The 21,616-nt window shown below is 43.0% G+C and overlaps 1 protein-coding gene across 1 annotated transcript; it reads left to right on the forward strand.

Moving 5' to 3' along the window:
• Window positions 1-15,501: 15,501 nt before the first annotated feature.
• LOC143544454 (xyloglucan endotransglucosylase protein 2-like) lies at window positions 15,502-17,078 on the forward strand. The gene is made up of 3 exons (XM_077036561.1): window positions 15,502-15,814; window positions 16,344-16,537; window positions 16,640-17,078. The coding sequence occupies exons 1-3, from the start codon at window positions 15,524-15,526 to the stop codon at window positions 17,037-17,039; spliced, it is 885 nt and encodes a 294-aa protein (XP_076892676.1). The 5' UTR covers window positions 15,502-15,523; the 3' UTR covers window positions 17,040-17,078.
• The last annotated feature ends 4,538 nt before the right edge of the window (window positions 17,079-21,616 follow it).

The raw sequence follows: 21,616 nt of genomic DNA on the forward strand, positions 1-21,616 counted from the left end.
AAACCTAGGTCTTTTCAGTATGAGTTATCAAAAACTTTAGAAATTGATTTTAACTTTCAAATACACTAAAACCTAACGATTAATTTCAATCTCATCACGAGAAAAATTTTAGCTGATAAAAAATTCAAAGGTTGTTAATTTCACTTACAATTAATGTCGAAGTTCGGAAGAGACGGCATGTTGTGGCAGTGGCGGAAAGCAGTGAGGCCGAGAGGTAGCGAAGCATGATACAATAAGTTTATGCCTCGAGTGTTGGATTTCAATCGGTGGAGTAGGTGCTATGGAAGGGCGACACTAGTGGAGGAGAGAGGGCTGGTGGCTAAAGTTGAGAGACCGTAAAGAAGAACGATGATTTATGATCGTAAAGAAGAACGATGATTTATGATGTTAAAAAGGATAAAAATAGGATGGGCGGGACCCATACTAAGAAAGGTCCGTGCATATGTTTTTGAATGAAACGTTTATGAGAAAACAAATATTTTGTAAAAGCTTATGCCTACGTGTCTATGTGGCGCAGATTGAAGAGCTCCCACGAAACTTTTTTTGGCTAAACAAACACCACATTAGTATCGGACTTTACTTATGCGGCTTGCATTGCAGCATAATAGGATTTATATTTAAAAGTAGTATGGGAGAAAAGGTTATAGTAAACAAAATATAAATAATCGTAGCTATACCTTATTGGCAAATAATAGTTCTAATTTTAAATTTGGCTGGTGGCAGTACCAACTAAAGGGATATTTGTTTTTAACAGACCGTGGATGTTAACTCTGTTGGTGATTTGCTGACGTGGACCTTCTTCTCCGATCGCATCAGCAAATTACTAACAAATACACATTTAGTTGAGATCGTCACCAGCCAAGTTTAAAATTTAGACAATTATTAGCCAATAGAATAATATTTGGGATTATTTAAAACCAATATTTATTATTATTAGTATATATCATAAATTGTGAGATAATAATGCAATGTGACTGTCAAGTGTCAACTAATCACTTTTACGTGATCAAGTATTCAAGTGGTTTCCAAATTAGCAAATGGCTCAAATATGATAAAAGAATAAGACACAAACCTAATAAATTGAAACAACATTTCAAACAGAATAATTTATGTAAAATTTTTTTTTAATATTTATAGAACATTTTATTTTTAATACATCTTAGCGGTTTTTTATTTTTTAATAATAAAAAACCAATATTAACAAAAGTATATTATTTGCCTATAACTAATAGCGTCAAAGAAATTAAGTTAGTTGATCAATTCTAACATTTTATTTTAAATTAAAAGTAATATTAAAACACATCCTGCTGTTAAAAAAAAAAATAAAAAATAAATAAATAAATGTTAAAACACATCCAAGTGATCAAGTCAAAGTTTTTGACTCTTTAAGTCAAATTTGTTTCATTTCTTTTCTTTACCAAACAAACTACCTACTCTCTTTCCTCTGTCCTTCCATAATATTAAATATTTTTATCCACATTTAATAATTGCATATTGAATATACTAAAGTTGTTGCATAATCTGTTTATTATAATATATAGTAAAACATTTCATCAATAATAAACTTTACAAAATCATGGGTAAAGGCCGATAAAGTTAAGTCTTTCCCCTAATGACGGACGAATGGAGGCATGTGATATATGATATTTCATTATTTCTTTTACTTGTTTCTCGCTTTTTTATATATTCTGTCTCATATAAGTCGTTTCACATCTATAAATATTTTTTTAAATTTGACAATATTTATAAAAACATGCGTTCAAAATTGTCGATCTTTGTGTACACATGCATTTAGATTGGTGGATCCTTTGTAGGCGACCATGTTGCTCCTAGTAAATTGACGTTTAGATGCCAATCAACAAGTTCTATATCGATGAACTAGATAGTGTGCGTGTAGTCTCACTCGTAGTACATATGATGATTCGACAAACATTATCTTAGTAGTATTTGTGATATTAGGGAAGACTAAATACAAAAACTTAACTTTAAACATAACCGCAACAAGCTCATAAACACGTATACATATTGCTTTAGGTTTAACAATTAACAGTCTAGTCTCTCTTTGGTATTTCAACAAAAATTTGATAAACTTTTATAAACTATCAACTATCTACACCTCTGTCATGAATTTAAAATTGGTTCAGAAATAAAAGTTGTCCATATTATTATGGATAAAAGAAGTTAAAAAAGTGTTTGATATATATCAATCAGTGTTTGAAGAGGTAGGTCCCAGCAGAGACCAGTTGGTCCCGCAAGACTCACCTTGAATAGGGACGTCTGCGCAAAGGCCATCTGCTCCCGCAGGACCCACCATGCTCATAGAATCTTACGCGCAGTACGCAAGCTGTACACGCAGGGAAAGCCTCCCAATGGTGAAGTACCCCGCCTGTTCCCGCAGTTGCGGATACAAGCCATCAGGGAAGGCTACCCGCAGACAGCAGGGCTACACGCACAAGGCAATAGCTACTTCAGTAGTCACATGAAGGAATGAGCAAGGCGGGAACAATCCCGCCAAAATGAGCCAGTCCGTATGATTCTGAAAGATCTTTTGTACTATACCTACCAAGGTATGGATAGGACAGACGATCTGACCAGAACAACCCATGAGCTAATCACAGGGTGACAGCTCACCGACAACAGTACGAGGAGGAGCACCCTCTAGTACTGTTTGTCACTATTAGCCGCTGCCTACTCACCAACTCTTACTGAGGAGCGTGCGTAGCCTACAGTTGGTAGAATAGTGTTACTGTTGGCCGTAACCTATTCACCAACCAGCATGGCCTGCGTATAATCCACAGTAAGTGGGACGTGCATAATCTACAGTTGGTGGAATAGTGCAGCCGACTTTGTTACTGTTGGCCGTAACCTATCCACCAACCAGTATGGCCTGTGCATAATCCACTGTTGGTAGAACAGGAATACTGTTCAGCCGGCTGTACCTTCTAGGAAACCTACCTTCGGCTATAAATACTCCAACTTCTTGGAATGGTAAGATCATCTGCTATCCAGTTATCTAGCAATCTCTTAATATACTCTTATATTCAGAGCAATCTAGTCTGATTCTCACGCCGGAGGGTGGTCACAAGGAGGAACCCCCCCCTTCTCAGTGACGAGCTTACGGTGTTTGTTTTGCAGGTCTCCGGAAGAACAGCCTTCTCAGCTAGATCTCATCCGTGGGAAACATTACTTAAACCCCAGATTATCTATAATCTGTCCAGGGTTCACTTAGTGTTTCTTCATTGGCGCCATCCGTGCATAAAAGCTAGAACTATTTTAGTTTTTTCACAATTTCTGAAGAAATGGTTAACGTTACTCCGGTCCAAAGGCCAGTAACCGACCAAGAAACCCCGGTAACAACCCCAGCAACTGGGGGGAATACCGGCGGTTATACAATCCTTACGAACACTACCCCGACTACCAAAGCCGGGGCAAGTGCAGTAAATATTCCACTGGGGTTCACCGACACCCAGTTGGAAAAACGAAGGGCCCCTCGCCAAACACTAGATCAAGTGAAGGCGTGGGCCGAAGCACGGCAAAGAGAATTCCAAGCCGAATTGGATGAACGCTTGCGTTCAGCTCAACAGGCTGACGAATTCGGCAGTACTCGCCAACACCTCAATATGAGCAGTGACGGCGAGTACTCAGATGACGAGTTGGAGTCCGATACCGACGCAAACCCTCGCCATAAGGCGAAAGGGAAGCGTAAGGAAACGGACGTCCAACCAAAAAGGAATTTTGGGGAAGCTTTTAAACCAATCACGGAGAGAAACCCGCGTGACTTCTCCAAAACCTTTAGACCAACTGCTACAAATGCAGGAAAGTCAAAATTCGCAAGGGACATTGCGGAAGCAATCGCCCCGAGAAGTGCCAAACAGATGTCCAACATTAGCACTTATGATGGTCTATCCGACCCAGACGACCATTTGAACAGGTTCATTGCGGGGGCTACCGTCAGCAACTGGACGGAACCCACGTGGTGCTACATGTTCCAGATGACTCTGGTCGGAGCGGCCAGGGCATGGTTCGATCTTTTACCGATCCACCACATATATGACTGGGCGGACTTTCAGAACAAGTTCAGCCAGCACTTTAGCCAACAGAGGAAGTACACTGAAGAGCAGTGGACGATCCTCAACTGCGTAAGAGAGGAGGATGAATCTTTACTAGACTTCATCACCCGCTTCAACTCCAAAAAGCTAAGTCTCGGCAACATAAGTGAGGATCTGGTTCGCGCCGCCTTCATCCAAGGCGCCGAATACCCAGAACTTATCCGCACATTGACGGGTAAGGATGGCATGCCATCAACTTGGGATGCCATCATGACGGCGGCAAAGCGCTTTGCCGAGACGGAAAAGCAACTGGGAAGGGATCTTCCCCAGAGTACACACCTCTACACGCAGAGGACAAGGGAGAACAACGTTAGGACCGCCCGGCAGAACAAAAAGAGGAGGCTAGGTATTTGGCAGTCAAGGGTAAACTTTGACACCTCATCCAGCTCTCGCCCTCTTGTTGGCGGAAGAGACAACACACACCCTTCAAACCGAAAACACCGGTGGACGCCACTCACGAAGAGCGTCACGGAGATATTTGCCACGGAAAAATTGCCATGGCCAAAAGCCCCATTGATCCGGCAGAAACCTAATGCGGATCAAAGCAAGTCCTGTGATTTCCACGGGACAAAGGGTCATGGTACTGAAGAGTGCACATCCTTGAAAGACATTGTTGAAGCATTTGTCAAGGATGGACGACTTGCACATCTCGTGGCATCAATCAGGAAGGGAGGAAGGAATGACAACCGGTACAGAGGTAACGGACGAAAGCCCGTCGACATCAGCATCAACATGGTTCATGGCAAGGTCGGAGGAAGAAAAAGACGAATGACAGAACCATGCGCGTGGAAGGAAGCTGAGGTGCGCTTCCCGCGAGTGCCAGGAGGCCCCAGCAAAGAAGGCCCCATCGTCATCAAAAGCCAGCTGGGGCATTACATCACTTCCCGCACTCTTGTTGACAACGGCGCTTCGTCAACAGTGATGTACAGGCAGTTCTTTGACAAGCTGGATGATGAAGACAAAGAACGCCTGGAAACGGTCTACGCTTCAATGGAAGGGTTTGACGGCAGTACAGAAACCCCCCTGGGTATCCTATCTTTCCCCGTCACTCTTACAGATGGAAAACACTCCCGCACAGAGGATGTGGACTTTGTCGTGATGAGGAAGCCACACCACACGTACGACATCCTCTTCGGGAGAGACGGGATGGCAAGATTCAACGCCGTGGTATCTTCAGTCCACGGCATGATGGGATGGCCAACAGCTGAGGGTGTGGCGATGATCACTGGCATTCCCCAGGTATGCATCGCATCTGTCTCATCTAAACCCAAACCAAAGATGGCTAAACCAACCATCACCGAACCGGAAAAATGGGCCTTCAATGGCAAATACCCCGACCAGGCCGTTACCATTGGACCAACAATCGTTGATCCCACCCGCACCCTACTCAAACGCTTACTGCAGAAAAACGCTGACATCTTTGCGTGGGCACCAGCTGACATGACTGGTGTACCTCGAAGTAAGGCGGAGCATAAGCTCAAGTGCGATCCGGCTGTCACGCCAGTCGTACAAAAGCGCAGAGTAATGGGGCCTGAACAAACTAACGCGTGTAGAACCCAAGTCAAGGAACTCCTTGACGCAGGCATCATACGCATTAGTAGATATCAAACATGGGTTGCAAATCCCGTAATGGTACCGAAGAATGACAAACAATGGCGCATGTGCATAGATTTCAAAGATTTGAACAAAGCATGCCCCAAAGATTGTTATCCGTTACCAGAAATTGATCTTAAGGTGGATTCGTTGGCACCATTTCGCCTTAAATGCTTCCTGGATGCGTATAAGGGGTACCATCAAATCCACATGGCCGTAGATGACCAGGACAAAACCGCATTTCGGACGCCCGATGGTACATTTTGTTATAAAATGATGCCATTCGGACTTAAGAATGCAGGGTCCACATACCAACGACTGATGGACAAAGAGTTTCATGCCCAAATCGGGAGAAACTTGGAAGTCTATATGGATGATTTGGTCATCAAAAGCCCCGAGCCAGAAGCGATGTTGAAAGACATTGAAGAAACTTTCAACACGCTTAGAAAGATAAACATGAAGCTCAACCCGAGCAAGTGTTCATTTGGGATGGAAGAAGGGAAGTTCTTGGGAGTCATTGTTACTAAAGATGGCTTCAGAGCGAACCCTGAAAAGGTCGAAGCCATTGTTAAAATGGAATCACCTACCACCATCAAACAGGCTCAGACACTGAATGGACGACTAGTCGCACTTAATCGCTTTTTGGCAAACCATGCGGATAGGTCGTTTCCTTTCGTGTCAACATTGAGAAACTGCTTAAAGAAAACGCACTTCCGCTGGACACCAGAAGCGGAAGCAGCTTTTCAGGAGATTCGGTCACGCCTGATCGAACTCCCAACACTTACAGCACCACAAGCGGGAGAGGAGTTAATCCTATACCTTTCCGCAACAGATAGAGCAACCGGGGCAGTCCTACTAATAGAACGAAAAGGCATCCAGATGCCAATCTATTATGTTAGCCGTGTACTAACAGACGTAGAAACCCGATACTCTACCCTCGAAAAATTGGTCTTAGCACTTATACACGCTTCACGCAGGTTAAGACGATATTTCCAGGGCCACCCAATCACCATTCTCACCAACTTCAAACTCTCAAACGTTCTAGGCAAACCCGAATTATCGGGACGTCTAGCCAAATGGGCAATTGAATTGGGAGAATATGCAATTAAGTACAAGCCAAGACCAGCCATAAAAGGCCAGGTCCTGGCCGATTTTATTGCAGAAGTCCCCGCTTCGCGGGAGAAAGAGTGCCAGGAGGAGGCTCAACCCTCTCCAGCACAGGACATCAATGATGTCTGGCGACTCTACACTGATGGAGCAGCCAATAACGAGGGTTCAGGCGCAGGGTTAAAATTAACCAACCCAGCAGGCCAAGAATATACTTACGCTATTCGGTTGGATTTTCCAAGTACGAATAACGAAGCCGAATATGAAGCATTCTTGGCCGGTTTGAGAATTGCGCGTAAAATGGGAGTGAAAAACTTGGAAGCCCACGTGGATTCCATGCTGGTGGCCAACCAAATAAATGGGACATACACGGCTGTGAACGACACAATGGCCCTGTACCTCGCCCAGGCAAAAATCCTTATGTTTGATTTTAGTGATTGTAAAGTCATACACGTCAAGCGCAGCGAAAACAAATCTGCGGATGCGTTAAGCAAGCTTGCGTCACTAGCCTTCACCCACTTGGGAAAGGACATCCGCATTGAACTCCTCGAAGCACCATCAGTCCCGCAGAAGGAAATTTGTGTCATCCAAACCGGTACAGAAACGTGGATGACACCAATAATAAATTACCTTGCAGCAGGAACACTACTAGAGTCAAAAACACAGGCAAGAAAACTACGCTGTAAAGCACTGAATTATCAGCTCGTCAACGACATCCTTTACAGACGTAACTTTCTTGGCCCACTCTTGAGATGCGTGGACAACCAAGATGCCGACTACCTCCTAAGGGAAGTACACGAAGGCATCTGTGGAGTACACGCAGGTCCTCGCGCTGTTGTAGCCAAGCTAAACAACGCGGGATACTTTTGGCCGGGGATGCATACGGATGCACTGGCATACATCAGAAAATGCAAGTCTTGCCAACTTTACGCACCCAACACGCACCGCCCGAAGAATGAACTGGTTCCAGTCACTTCTTCATGGCCATTTCAGAAGTGGGCCATCGATGTGACAGGCCCATTTCCTACAGCAGCAGGAAATGTTCAGTTCCTAGTGGTAGCCATCGACTACTTCACCAAGTGGATAGAAGCAAAACCTTTAGCCCAAACAACCGCGAAGCATATCAAAAAATTTATTTGGGAATTTATTATTTGTCGTTTTGGACTTCCACAGAATTTGGTGAGCGATAACGGCACCAACTTTGCTGACAAGAAGCTACAACAGTGGCTAAAAGAACTTCAAATTACCCACACCTTTACCTCAGTGGCACACCCGCAAGGTAATGGTGAGGTGGAAAGAGCAAACAAGAGCATCGTCGATGGCATAAAGAAAAGACTTTTGGAACACAGATCCGGCTGGGTGGACGAGCTTCCGCACGTCCTTTGGGCAAACAGAACGCTGAAGAAGGCCAGTACGGGAGAAACCCCGTTCAGCCTCACTTATGGCACTGAAGCCATGGTCCCGGTCGAAATTGGTCTACCCTCGCCAAGGGTCCTGATTCAGCCAGAAGACAATGATGCGGAAAGACGGTTGGATCTTATGCTAACCGAGGAACGCAGAGACTTAGCCGCAGTGCGTGAAGAGAACTACAAACGACAAATGCAAAAGTACTACAACACGCGGGTAAAACTCTGCAACTTCAAGATAGGAGACTACATACTGCGTAACAACGAGGCTTCAAACCAAGAGCGCCCGGGAAAGCTGGCCCCGGTTTGGGAAGGGCCATACATTATCAAAGAAGTCCTGGGAAAGGGCGCATACCGGCTCGAAAGGCTCGATGGCACTCCCATCCCAAGAACATGGAATGGAGCTCAATTACGCAAATGTTATATGTAGATCAATTCCAAAACTTGTAAAGGCCTAGAGCCACTTCTAATGGAAATGATTCTCCTTTCATAATGTGTTTACCTTTATCCTTATGAACTTCCCACTGGTGACGGTATTTACCGCATAAACGGGGAGAAGTAAGTCGTTACGTGTGGAAGGCGGCAAAACCCGCATAAACACAACGTTAAAAATATGGGAAACCTACACGCAGGTATGATGTAAGTAAAGTTTAGCCATCCTTGTAAGTGCAAGTGACGGTCTTACCCGCACAATCACAAACAACGAAGCAAAACTTCAACCTATCATCTACCACGTTCAAAGGTTATCCTAAAAAAAAAAAAAAAAAAAAAAAAAAAAAAAAAAAAAAAAAGATAAGGAAAACCTACACGCAGGTCAGATAAGGGTAAAGTTTTGCCATCCTACTAAGTGCAAGTGACGGTACTACTCGCACAATCACGAAAGAGGAAGCAAAACTTCACGCCTATTATCAACCACGTTTAAAAGTTAACTTATCCTCAAAGGATGAGGAAAACCTACACGCAGGTCAGATAAGGGTAAAGTTTTGCCATCCTACTAAGTGCAAGTGACGGTTCTACCCGCACAATCACGAAAGAGGAAGCAAAACTTCACACCTATTATCAACTACGTTCAAAGGTTAACTTATCCTCAAAAGATGAGGAAAACCTACACGCAGGTCAGATGAAGGTTAAAGTTTAGCCATCCTACTAAGTGCAAGTGACGGTTCTACCCGCACAATCACGAAAGAGGAAGCAAAACTTTAACCCATTATCAACCACGTTCAACAGGTTAACTTATTCTAAACACTTGGAAAATTGCTAATTTAAACTAAGTATGCAAGTCATAAGTTTATAAAGCAAGGAACCCAAAGAAAGAAATAACAATCTTATACGCAAAAAGATTTATATTTCACAAATAAATTATTACAAGAGTGGCCGGGTAACTACCCGCCTACGAAAAGAAAAATAAATACATCCGTACAAGACTATCCTAGCAATGGGAAGGGATCTTCGGGATCAAGCTTCAGGGCCGCTTCCACTTGGACCCGCTCCATCAGAGGAACGGGGCGGTTTAAGGAAAGCTTTAATGATAGCAAACCCATCATCAGCAGCAGCTACTTGGTTCACCTTCTCCACCACCGGATGCGGGAAGGCGGCGTATTGATTTACTGCTTGGTCATATATGGCTTCGGTATCTACATTGTACAAAGGGAAGTTGGATGGCGGGACGCCTTTCTCAACAAACCCTAGACCAAGCAGGAAACCGACCCGTTCCCCATCCTCGTGAGAAGCGTTGAGGGCTGCGCTCATTGCATCATCATAAGATGTCTCTGAGAAGACCCGATGCACAACCTACATAAGAAAATATACAAGTGTCAACACCCTAATTACAAAGATAAGCGTGAAGACATGAAGATAGACATACCTGAGACAACGCTTCTCGAAGAAGCCATTCCTTGGCAACCAGAGCTTCTTTAAGGGCGGCTTGAGCTTGGGTGCAGGCGCGTTCGGCTTCGCTTTTGTTAAGTTTGGCAAGTAGCACTTCCTTTGCGGCAGCCTCTTCGACGCCCTTAAGCTTCCGCTCGGTGTGATCAAGCACGCCCCTCTGGTCCAGGATCTCTTGAAGTTTCTTGGCATCCTCCATCGCCAAGGCATCATGAGCACGTTGGAGAGCCTCCAATTTGGCCTTGAGCACCTCGTTCTCCACGCGTAAAGGCTCAGCAACGGCTTCAGCCTTGGTGGCCCTCTCGGTTGCGTTCCTCGCAGTCTCCATAGCCAGCCGAAGCTGTTCGTTAACAGCTTGGGCAGCCTTGGAGCGGGCCTCGAGTCGCGTTTGAACCTCAACCGAGAGGGCCTTGAAGGCCTTCTCCTTCTCCGCAGCAGCTGCGGCCAACTTTTGGTTCTCCTCCCGAAGAGCCCGCGCTTGAGATACTTCCTTGGCGCGAGCTGCTTTTAACTTGTCGTTTTCACGACAAAGCAGCTCGACGCGCGGCTGCATCCGGGCTTGGAGAACCCGAAGCTCATTGGTTAGCCTACCCTCCTGGTAGCTAGCCATGGCTTCCCCCAACGCACCATGGGGAGCAGCGTGGCGAGCCCATTCCACGCACTCCACAGGGGTACGAAGGGTTGTTCCTCGGCGTATGTTCCATCGCGGAACATACACTTCATTGGAATCCGAAACTGCAGAAAACAAAAAGCAGTTAGGAAAAGATGAAAAAATATATAAGTGATAAAGGGCCAAAGGAACCCTACACACCTGTAGGGTCAATTACAGGCCGATAGCCGCCGAACCCATCACCGGAACCCAATGGAAATCCATCCAAGAGGTCAGGCAGATGGGAAGGTGGCGGAAAGATGCGAGAAGCCCCACGCGTACCTGAGGGACCGGCCGTCGTTGCCGGGGGCATAGTAGCAGCCGCCGCCGCGGTCGCTGCCGCAGAATCCGCGGCAAAGGTAACCGCCGGCTCTGTGAAGGATGCTGTAAAAATTGCACTCACAGCCGGCGGTGACGTCATCTCGGCTGGAACAGTCGGCTCAGAATGAGCAACTGAACCAGCGGAAGCAGGCGCAGGCGCCTGGGTCGACGCCTCAGGTAGGCTGACCAAGCCTACCGTCATTGGCGGAGAGGTAGTACTCGGCCCCTCACCCTGGAATGCGCCAACATCCACACCTGCGTAAAGAAGAAAGGTGTTAAAAGACTTGGAAGATTACATTACGAAGATAAAAGCCAAGAGTTGTACTTACGGGTTTTCTTAAGCTTGAACGTACGGACGGGCGGGGACGAACCCGATGGAGCCGGTCTCTTGATGCCGGTCACCGTCGTCGTCATTGGTTCTCCGGAGGTAACAGTCGTAGCCTCCGGAACAGTGGTCTTCTCACCACCGGGGTTCCCCGCCACCTCTTCACTATCTGACTCAGTGTCAGATAGGAGCACTGGATCGGCTGTGGAGGCCGCCTTCTCCTTCCCTTTCCCGCCGGCAGCCCTCTTCTTCCGCACTAACGGAGGACCATCTGCGGATTCCTCAGAAGAAGACAGGTCAGGAATTCCAGCAGCGGGTACAGCACTGAGGGGGGGGAGGAGAGAATAACGCCTTACCTGGCCGCCGGTGGCTCAGGATCTCGTGGCCCAGCGGATAGACCTCCACAAACCGATCCGCTGTTTGCTCCAGGATGGGCAACTCATTCTCGTCAAGAGCACGAGTACCCACCCACACGGGATCGTCAGCTTCCCGCGGGTACAGGAGCGACTCCAAATTGTTCCCCTCTGAAAGAAAAGAAACAGTTAGAAGACAAACTCATATCAGCAAGAAAGACAAGACATACCATAAGGAGTAGAGTTCAAACCGTATTCGAGAAGGATGGGAACCTGAGACGCCTCCTTCCATACCCGGCTCATCCCCAACATCACCATCCCGGACTCCGCAAACCGGTAAACCGGAGATTGGACCCGGGATATCTTTGCAAACCATTCCGCCTCCTGGTAGTTGGTGGCGTGGTGGCTCGGAATGGCTTGGCCATTTTTAAACTTCATGGCAATGGGGACGGCGCGGGCAGAAATGTAGAAGAACTCCCGCTTCCACGATCGGAGACTGCGCTCGGTCGCGCAAATCTTCAAACCCTTGATCCGGGTTGTCAGGGTGTACCACCCCTGGATGCACCTCAAAGTATAGAAGGTCATCAGGCGGTCCACATAGGGCTCAACACCCAATATCCGGCACACCCACTCGAAGTGGCGAATCTTCGCGATCGCCATTGGGTGCAGCTCGGTCAGATGAACACCGAGCCTTTCGAGGACACGGTAAACAAACTTTGTCAATGGAAACCTAAGGTTCCCATAAACAAAGAATGCAGCATATACCCCGATCTTGCCACTGGGGGCATCGTACACGGTCTGATGGGGTTCAGGAAACTCAGGTTCGAGAGGATCGAGCATGAACTTCCTAACAACATACCGGTACTGATCGCCGGGCAGAGCACACTGGCACTCGCCAGCAGTACTCCTGTCATCGGTGGTAGACTCGAGATCATGTGAAGACATCTTGCAGAAAGAAAGCGATTTCGGGAAAATGCTTGCCTGAAAAGGGGAGTATTTGCCGGAAATCGCTAAGAAGAAGAAGAGAAGGGTGAAGGTGTGAATTAAAAAGGACCCTCTCCCCCTTTATATACTAATCGCAATTAATGCGGTGAATTTAATGCGGAGGAGAGAGAAATCGAGGGTGCAATGAAACTATGACGCGTGGCAAAAGGCAAGCTGGCAACAGCTGTAAAAAGGACGCGTGCCAGAAATTTCGCGGCCACGCGCCCGAAAAATCGCGCCCACGCGCCTGAAAAAGCGTCTGGAATGACCATGTACTGTCACGTCACCATAACTTCCTGCACGTCCTGACACAGTCAGAAGAAACCGTCGCATGACGTTTCAGATGTTTGGACTGTTCTTATCCTCACCAACCTTTCAAATTTCAAAATTCAAAATTCAAAAAGATTCAAAAGTAAGCGGGAAAATACCTCTTACCTTGGCAACCAAGTAACCATAAGACGGATACGGGTACAGTGTTAAAACCCTTCACATACCTAGCACCCGCAGGGAATTGAAGCCAAGAATACCCCGGCAACAAAGTAACTATAAGGCGGGTGCGGGTACAGTGTTAAAGCAAAACCCTTCACATACCTAGCACCCGCAGGGAATTGACGCCAGGGGTACCTTGAAAGTAAAGTAACCGTAAGACGAGCGCGGGTACAGTGTTAAGGCAAAACCCTTCACATACCTAGCGCTCCGCAGGGAATTGAAACCAAGAAGGATCTTCTGGGCAATGCTTGCGGAAACGGAAATAACATCCCCGCATAGCGGGAACGTCGAGAACTACATTGTTTGAGGCTCCAGGATGGAATTGGTGGTTTAAACATAATTGATCACTATGTTCAAAACCACTAAAACCTCAAGGAGAATCCACACAAGTGAGACTCAACGCTCCTGACTTGCGAGAAGGTTACATACCTACCCGCATCATACCCAAAGATCAAGCAAAAAAATCGGGAATTTTTGCAAGTGACATTAGGAAACCCGCGGGAAGAATCCCCACGGAGAACCTTAAAACTAAAAACCCTTTTCAAAACCCCTTGCTTAAAGTCCAAAAGTTCACCTCACTTTATTAAACATTCATGAGAAGAACATTGGACTGGGGAGACTTAAAGAGGTAGGTCCCAGCAGAGACCAGTTGGTCCCGCAAGACTCACCTTGAATAGGGACGTCTGCGCAAAGGCCATCTGCTCCCGCAGGACCCACCATGCTCATAGAATCTTACGCGCAGTACGCAAGCTGTACACGCAGGGAAAGCCTCCCAATGGTGAAGTACCCCGCCTGTTCCCGCAGTTGCGGATACAAGCCATCAGGGAAGGCTACCCGCAGACAGCAGGGCTACACGCACAAGGCAATAGCTACTTCAGTAGTCACATGAAGGAATGAGCAAGGCGGGAACAATCCCGCCAAAATGAGCCAGTCCGTATGATTCTGAAAGATCTTTTGTACTATACCTACCAAGGTATGGATAGGACAGACGATCTGACCAGAACAACCCATGAGCTAATCACAGGGTGACAGCTCACCGACAACAGTACGAGGAGGAGCACCCTCTAGTACTGTTTGTCACTATTAGCCGCTGCCTACTCACCAACTCTTACTGAGGAGCGTGCGTAGCCTACAGTTGGTAGAATAGTGTTACTGTTGGCCGTAACCTATTCACCAACCAGCATGGCCTGCGTATAATCCACAGTAAGTGGGACGTGCATAATCTACAGTTGGTGGAATAGTGCAGCCGACTTTGTTACTGTTGGCCGTAACCTATCCACCAACCAGTATGGCCTGTGCATAATCCACTGTTGGTAGAACAGGAATACTGTTCAGCCGGCTGTACCTTCTAGGAAACCTACCTTCGGCTATAAATACTCCAACTTCTTGGAATGGTAAGATCATCTGCTATCCAGTTATCTAGCAATCTCTTAATATACTCTTATATTCAGAGCAATCTAGTCTGATTCTCACGCCGGAGGGTGGTCACAAGGAGGAACCCCCCCTTCTCAGTGACGAGCTTACGGTGTTTGTTTTGCAGGTCTCCTGAAGAACAGCCTTCTCAGCTAGATCTCATCCGTGGGAAACATTACTTAAACCCCAGATTATCTATAATCTGTCCAGGGTTCACTTAGTGTTTCTTCAGTGTTCATATCAGCTCTCACTAGTAATGTGTATCAAGAAACAGGTAATCCAATAAATATGGCTTCTGATAGACATAGCTGGCTTTAAACTGTTGCCTCCTGTATGTTTAATTATTACTCTCTTGTCTTGTCTCATACTATCACCATCTTCATCTTCATCTCCAATAATCCCTATATAAACACACCCCAAGCCTCCATTATCCACATCCCATCTTCAAAGGTAACTAAACCTGCCTTCTTTAATATTTAATCAATATACCTATGCAGTCGATATCACTGATACTTCAGTAATATATCGGTTATCGGTCCATTGGCGATATATAAGTCAGAATATCGGTACCGATAATATCAACGGTATTGATCGATATTGGACTAATATTTGACCGATATTCCTGATATCATTGTTTTAAGTCTTAAATACCAACTTTTAGTGATCAATATTATTGCTTTAAGTCTTAATCAATTCTTGCTTGCTACGATTATTAGTGTTTTGCAATTTGCAAGAGGTTAATTTTTTAATGGTAGAAGACTATACTGAATTATTAGTGTTAAATTGCTATATATATGAATTTTACATGATATTAAAATTACCGATATCGGTCCTTGACCGATATCCAATATTTTTCCGTATTAACTGCTTAGTACTTGCAGAGAAACAAGATGGGAGGAGGACATTTGGCTTTGATGCATGTGTTGGTGTTGGCATTGGCTGGTTTTGCCGTTGGAGCGCCTCCGAGGAAGCCGATAGACGTGCCGTTCGGGCGGAACTATGTGCCCACATGGGCGTTTGATCATATCAAATACTTCAATGGTGGTTCGGAGATACAGTTGGTGTTAGATAAGTACACCGGGACAGGGTTCCAGTCTAAGGGGTCTTACCTTTTTGGGCATTTTAGTATGCAGATTAAGATGGTTCCTGGAGACTCTGCTGGCACTGTCACCGCCTTTTATGTATGTTCTCATTTCTCCACTTCCTATGTCTTGAGTTAAAACTTGGGGCTAGTTATACACATAACGTGTGATATCTTTATACACATGGTTTCAAATGTTGTCTAGGTCGGATGACTGTTTTGACCAAAATTTTTAAAGTTTTACTGTTTATGATCGAAATGGCCGTACAAATATTTACCAATAATTTTTTATTTTAATTTTAAGTTTGACCCCCTACCGTTTGATATCTTTATACAGGCCGGACGGCTGTTTTGACCAAAATTTTCAAAATTTTATTGTTTATGGTCGAAATGGCTGTACAAATATTTGTCGACGGCTATTCTGACCAATGATTTTTTAAGTTTGACCCCCTATGGTAAAATGACCTTCCAGATATTGTTCGAATGGCTATTCTGAGTTTCTAACAAATAATTTTTAAAGTTTGACTTTTTAGTCAAAACAGTCGTCTAAGTGTTTTGTGGACGATGGTGTAGCTATAGCATGACCTCTAGTTTACTAAAATGAGTGTTGTTTTCAATCAAAATGACAGCTATCATCACAAAACTCCGAGCATGACGAGATCGACTTTGAGTTCTTGGGGAACCGGACCGGGCAGCCGTACATTTTGCAAACCAACGTGTTCACTGGCGGCAAAGGCGACCGGGAGCAACGTATCTATTTATGGTTTGACCCCACGCAAGCTTTCCACTCTTACTCTGTCCTCTGGAATACGTACCAAATTGTGTAAGTTTTAATTTTAAATGGCAGCTATATTATAAAAAACTATCTAGTAAGCAGCTAAATAAGATGATTTATCAAACACAAATTGACCCATAAAAAACGCAGGTTTTCTGTGGACGATGCACCAATCAGGGTGTTCAAGAACAGCAAAGATCTAGGAGTCAGATTCCCATTCAACCAACCAATGAAAATTTACTCGAGTTTATGGAACGCTGACGATTGGGCAACAAGGGGTGGATTGGAAAAGACCGATTGGTCAAAGGCACCATTTGTGGCCGCATACAAAGGGTTCCACGTGGACGGGTGTGAGTCATCGGTAAACGCAAACTTTTGTGCAACCCAAGGCAAAAGGTGGTGGGACCAAAGGGAGTTTCAAGATCTCGACGCCTACCAATGGCGTCGTCTTCAATGGGTGCGTCAGAAGTACACCATTTACAACTACTGCACTGACCGGAGAAGGTTTCCGGTCATGGCACCCGAGTGCAAACGCGACCGTGACGTTTGAACACATAGTGGATTGATTTAACTCCATATGTTCCATTTAATCTGCATCCTTTTGTTTGTTATAATATGTGTGTTTCTAAAGAGAGGATGGGATTTAATGATGTATAGCTATATGTGTATCATCATCCTGTGTTGTCACTTGTCATTGTATTCTTTGTTATAATTTATTATTGAATTACATTGTGATGTTATATATTTATTATATGAATATAATGTGTGGTGAAATTGAATTTTGTTTTAGTCTATGAGTCAAATAGTTATGATAAGGAGCTTGAAAACAATTGATAAAGATGTTGAATTAAGAGAATCTTGTCACAAATAAAACAATTTTGACTAATTTGCATATGCACGTTCTATTTTTTTGTCTTACTTTATGACTTTTTGTCGTAAAGATTGTATGTTCACTCCATTTTCTAGCTGTGAAATGAAGAAGACTACTACTATATTTTTAAAAAGTTAAAAATTGACCGAATGTTTTAAATGGAAGTAAACACGTATTGTCGGTCAATTTTAGATTAATATGTTTGTATAAAAGGTAAAGGAATATATTATTTTCTTTATACTTAAAAAAGATTTAAGTAAGATGGTTTTTAAATTGCTCGTATACACGACACATGATTGAACTTAATCTTAAAATCTATCGACCATTAAAGAAAGTGTATGTTGGTTTTTATTAATCACAACTATCGTTTTTTGATCACTACCGGTCCCAGCTAACGAATTGGTTGCTGACGGTCCCAACTTTTAACGTATTTATTCCTAACAGTTCGCGACTAACAGAAACCTAGCGTCGTTAGTTTTAGGTCGCCAGAAAAACGTTTTTGGCCGGAAAACTCAACATTTTCGTCCCAAACATCTTCGTAACTTTGTGTCAGACCTTTAGGAACCTTTTTTCTAGTAAAAGCCTCAATTATTGAGGTTGTCGGAAGCCCTAGAACCATCGTCAGAATTGGTTAATGGTGATCAAGTGGTGGTAGTTGGTTGGCGGTGAGTCAACTGGTGGTGGTTGCGGTGATCAGGTAGTGTTTTCCGGCAACAAATTTAACTTTTCCGGCCAAAAACGTTTTCCGACAACCTGAAACTGACGGCGTTAGGATTCTGTTAGTCGTGGACTATTAGGAACAAATAAGTTAAAAGTTGGGACCGTCAATAGTCAATTCATTAGTTGAGACCAGCAATGACCAAATGACAATAGTTGGAATTAATAAAAACCAATAAATAAATAAAAAGACATAAAATAATGTGACGTATATGATTTCGATTATTTTCTTAGTCTAAGGACAAAAGGTTAGGTTTGTTATATACATATATGTCGAAAACTATTATTTAGTCTACAAAATATTACATTTATTATGCATGGTATAATCTAACTCATTCACGCTTGATAACACCCATACGACATACCCGTGAGTTAGTACTTAGTAGCTTATCATTAAACATATTAAGTGTGTTAACACCTAACATTGTTTATTATGACTTATGTACCTAAATAACCTAACTAATACAAACCCTTTAATACATAACAAAGCCCCTTAAGGCCCACATATAATAAGTTATTAAAATGACTTAATACAACTTAATTTAACTCATTTACACGTAACAAAGGTCATTAAGGCCCATAAGAGTGAGTTATTGGAAGCATCACCAAACATATGCCATTACCACACAACGTAACTTGATATAACACAAAATGACTTTGTAACCTAAAAAGATTCAAACCCATAGAAACATGCACGATCGGCTAATCTGAGACTTAAATGGTTCGATTCTCAGTTTGAAATTTCGACCTTAACATAGAAAACTTGGAACCGGTCAATTTGTAAAAGGCTTAAGCGGTTATGTACACCCCGAACCGTCAAATTCGTCTAATATCAAATAAAATGAACACAACATAGTTACCCGTCAAACCTATGAACCCATGTAATAGACCCGTCCCGCACGGTCCATGTAACGGGTTCGATATTGTAGCTTTCACAGGTAGGCCTGTAAATGAACCGAACGTTCGGTGAACTGTTCGTGAACACCGTTCGACGGAAAGTTTGTTTATTTAATAAATGAACGAACATGATCAAAAACTTTGTGTTCGTTTAATTAAACAAACGAACATGAACACCTATTCCGTTCGTTCATTTATGCTTATGAACGTTTGTTTATGTCTGTTTATTTATGTCTATTTATATATTAAGAGAAAATAATTAAATATTACCTGGATGATTCATCTACTTAAAGATTTTATATTTGTTAATTTGTGTTCATTCAAGTGTTTTCATCTATGTTTGTTTGTGTTCATTCACTGTCACACCCCGACTAGCACAATGCGGAAGCGTAAAAAGAGAATGTAACAGACACCTCTAGTATCAACACATTGTTTATAAAGAAACATCACAAACTAACTTACAATATATTACATTTCATTGTTCTATCATTGTTTTACAGTCTAGGTGATACAAACCAAACTAGTTTGTTAACTATACGATCTTACTACTAACGCCCTTGCTTCTATTCACATAGCATCAACCACACACCTTGGGCAAGTAACAGATCACCAAATCATTCCGATTTAGGTACGCCTTAAAAGCAGTTTAAAACGAGTCAACTACTAGAGTTGGTGAGTTTCACGAGTTTCAAGAAAACAGTTATGAATATTCACAAGTTAACACTTGTAATCATGATATAAATATGTATGTATGTAAATGATGTAATTATGCTAAGCTACAGTGAAGCCTTGACTGTTTGTGCTGCGTACATCCATTTCCCACGCTCAATCAACCACTGTGGCTCCCTTTCCGCCCACAACATGCCCCGGTAGCTATGTCTAACGCTACATAGCCTGTATATATAAATATGGTCATGTGCAAACGGGGTAAAGTCTCAGCAATACATGTCGGCTCCGCTTGGGTTTGTCAAACCAATAGTACTATTCACAAGCCACCGGCTCGAAGTTAATCACTGTGATCGTGGGGACTTCGTGTGTTAGCACTTAGATAATTCACATCAATACATGTTTCAGGTATGTATATGTAATCAAACATGCTTTTCACCCCAAAATTTCGTAAAACAGTTTAGAAGTGGGGTCATGAAACTCACTGTTTAGTAGATAATCAGTAGCACGTCGGTTCGAGGTTTGTGTAACTTGTAATCACGGTTTCCTATAATCAATATTATAATAATATTAATATTTTAATATTATTATAATCTCAATACTAAACTAGGCTGTATAACTAATATGGGTATAGCTGAAACGCCCAGAAAGTGGCAATAGGCTTAGGTTGTGATGTTGTTCAATGTCTAATACTTAAAACCGAACTTGGCTCAGATTCCCGTTTTCCCAGCTAGGACAAGTTGTTCGTTTACGCGTTCAGAAAACAGTTATGGGAAAATGTATTGGTTAATAAAATGATTAAATTATAAAGAATGATCACATACTGGGGTCCCAGATTAGCCACGGGGCCCGTTTCCGTTTATTCAGTTTGATTTAAGAAGAAACGCGCACAATCTATCCGGATTGTCCAGGTTTCTCATAGAAAAATTCGTTTTTACTTAATTAATCCAAAAATATGATTTTTGATCACTCTTGGTGTTTTGATATTCCCGCAGGTTCGTTAATCGCGAACTTGCCGGTTTTTATAAAAACTGAATTTGTTTAATCTTCAAATTAGCATAATTAATTAACCGTTAATCATTAAATTATGAAAATTTAGCCACTTATCAATTAAAATATTTATATTTTTATAAAAATATTTCTGGAATTATTTACTGATTTATTAATTTATAAAAATTCATTTTATCAGCTATATTTCACCTGAAAATCGTCCGTTTATCCTAAACAATTTACAAAAATTCCACAAAAATTCCTGAATACTCAAATTACGTCCCAAAACAACATGTATCATTTCCAGAATGTAAAACGCTCGTACAATATTCTTTTCGGCCCAAATTCAGCTATAAAAATTCACACGAACGCATATGCACAAAACACGTTTAGACTTCTCCAAATGATCCCAAAATTCATATGTGATCAAAATATATTAAATCTTAGTTCCCAGAAAAATTTCATAATATTTGAAGCATTTTAACAATTTTTCCCCATTAAACGTCATAATTCGGTAATAAATTCGCCAAATATTCTCGGATGGTAGAAAAATTACCAAATTTGAACAGGGACTCAATGACATGGTCCCTGATGTCCCTGAAAAATTTCAAGGCCTAATAATATGCACATCACAACCTTAACCTAAACAGCCCGTAAGCGAGTGTTTCGGCATTACCTTAGCGGTTTTGGTTCGTTTCCGCCTTTCTAATCAACTTTTCAAGCTCTTGTGCTCCTATTTAGGCTAGATAAAAGTCCTATATCACAAACCAAGCAAATTTTCATCAACATAACAACCCTTAACTTAGGGTTTCGGCTAGTGCACAAAAACGAACTTTTGAATCGTAAAAATGCCGTTTCAACCCTTTAATCCGTGTTTATGGCCAAAAAAACAATCAAACCAGGTTCCTTACCATTTTTATGATCAAAACAGGTTTATGGACCATTTTTAGGGTTTTTACATGGTTAGGAATGATTTTTGCTAATTA

The sequence above is a fragment of the Bidens hawaiensis genome, unplaced genomic scaffold (assembly GCF_021521415.1).
Source record: "Bidens hawaiensis isolate Kalapana, Puna unplaced genomic scaffold, B.hawaiensis_p1.1 tig00013567_1, whole genome shotgun sequence".
Classification (NCBI taxonomy): domain Eukaryota; kingdom Viridiplantae; phylum Streptophyta; class Magnoliopsida; order Asterales; family Asteraceae; genus Bidens; species Bidens hawaiensis.

Bases quoted from the DNA above. Each gene is read 5' to 3' on its own strand.
- LOC143544454 (XM_077036561.1), top strand. From the start codon at position 15,524: ATGGGAGGAGGACATTTGGCTTTGATGCATGTGTTGGTGTTGGCATTG. The intron at 15,815-16,343 runs GTATGTTCTCAT...TCAAAATGACAG, and splicing joins GCACTGTCACCGCCTTTTAT to CTATCATCACAAAACTCCGA. The intron at 16,538-16,639 runs GTAAGTTTTAAT...TAAAAAACGCAG, and splicing joins TGGAATACGTACCAAATTGT to GTTTTCTGTGGACGATGCAC.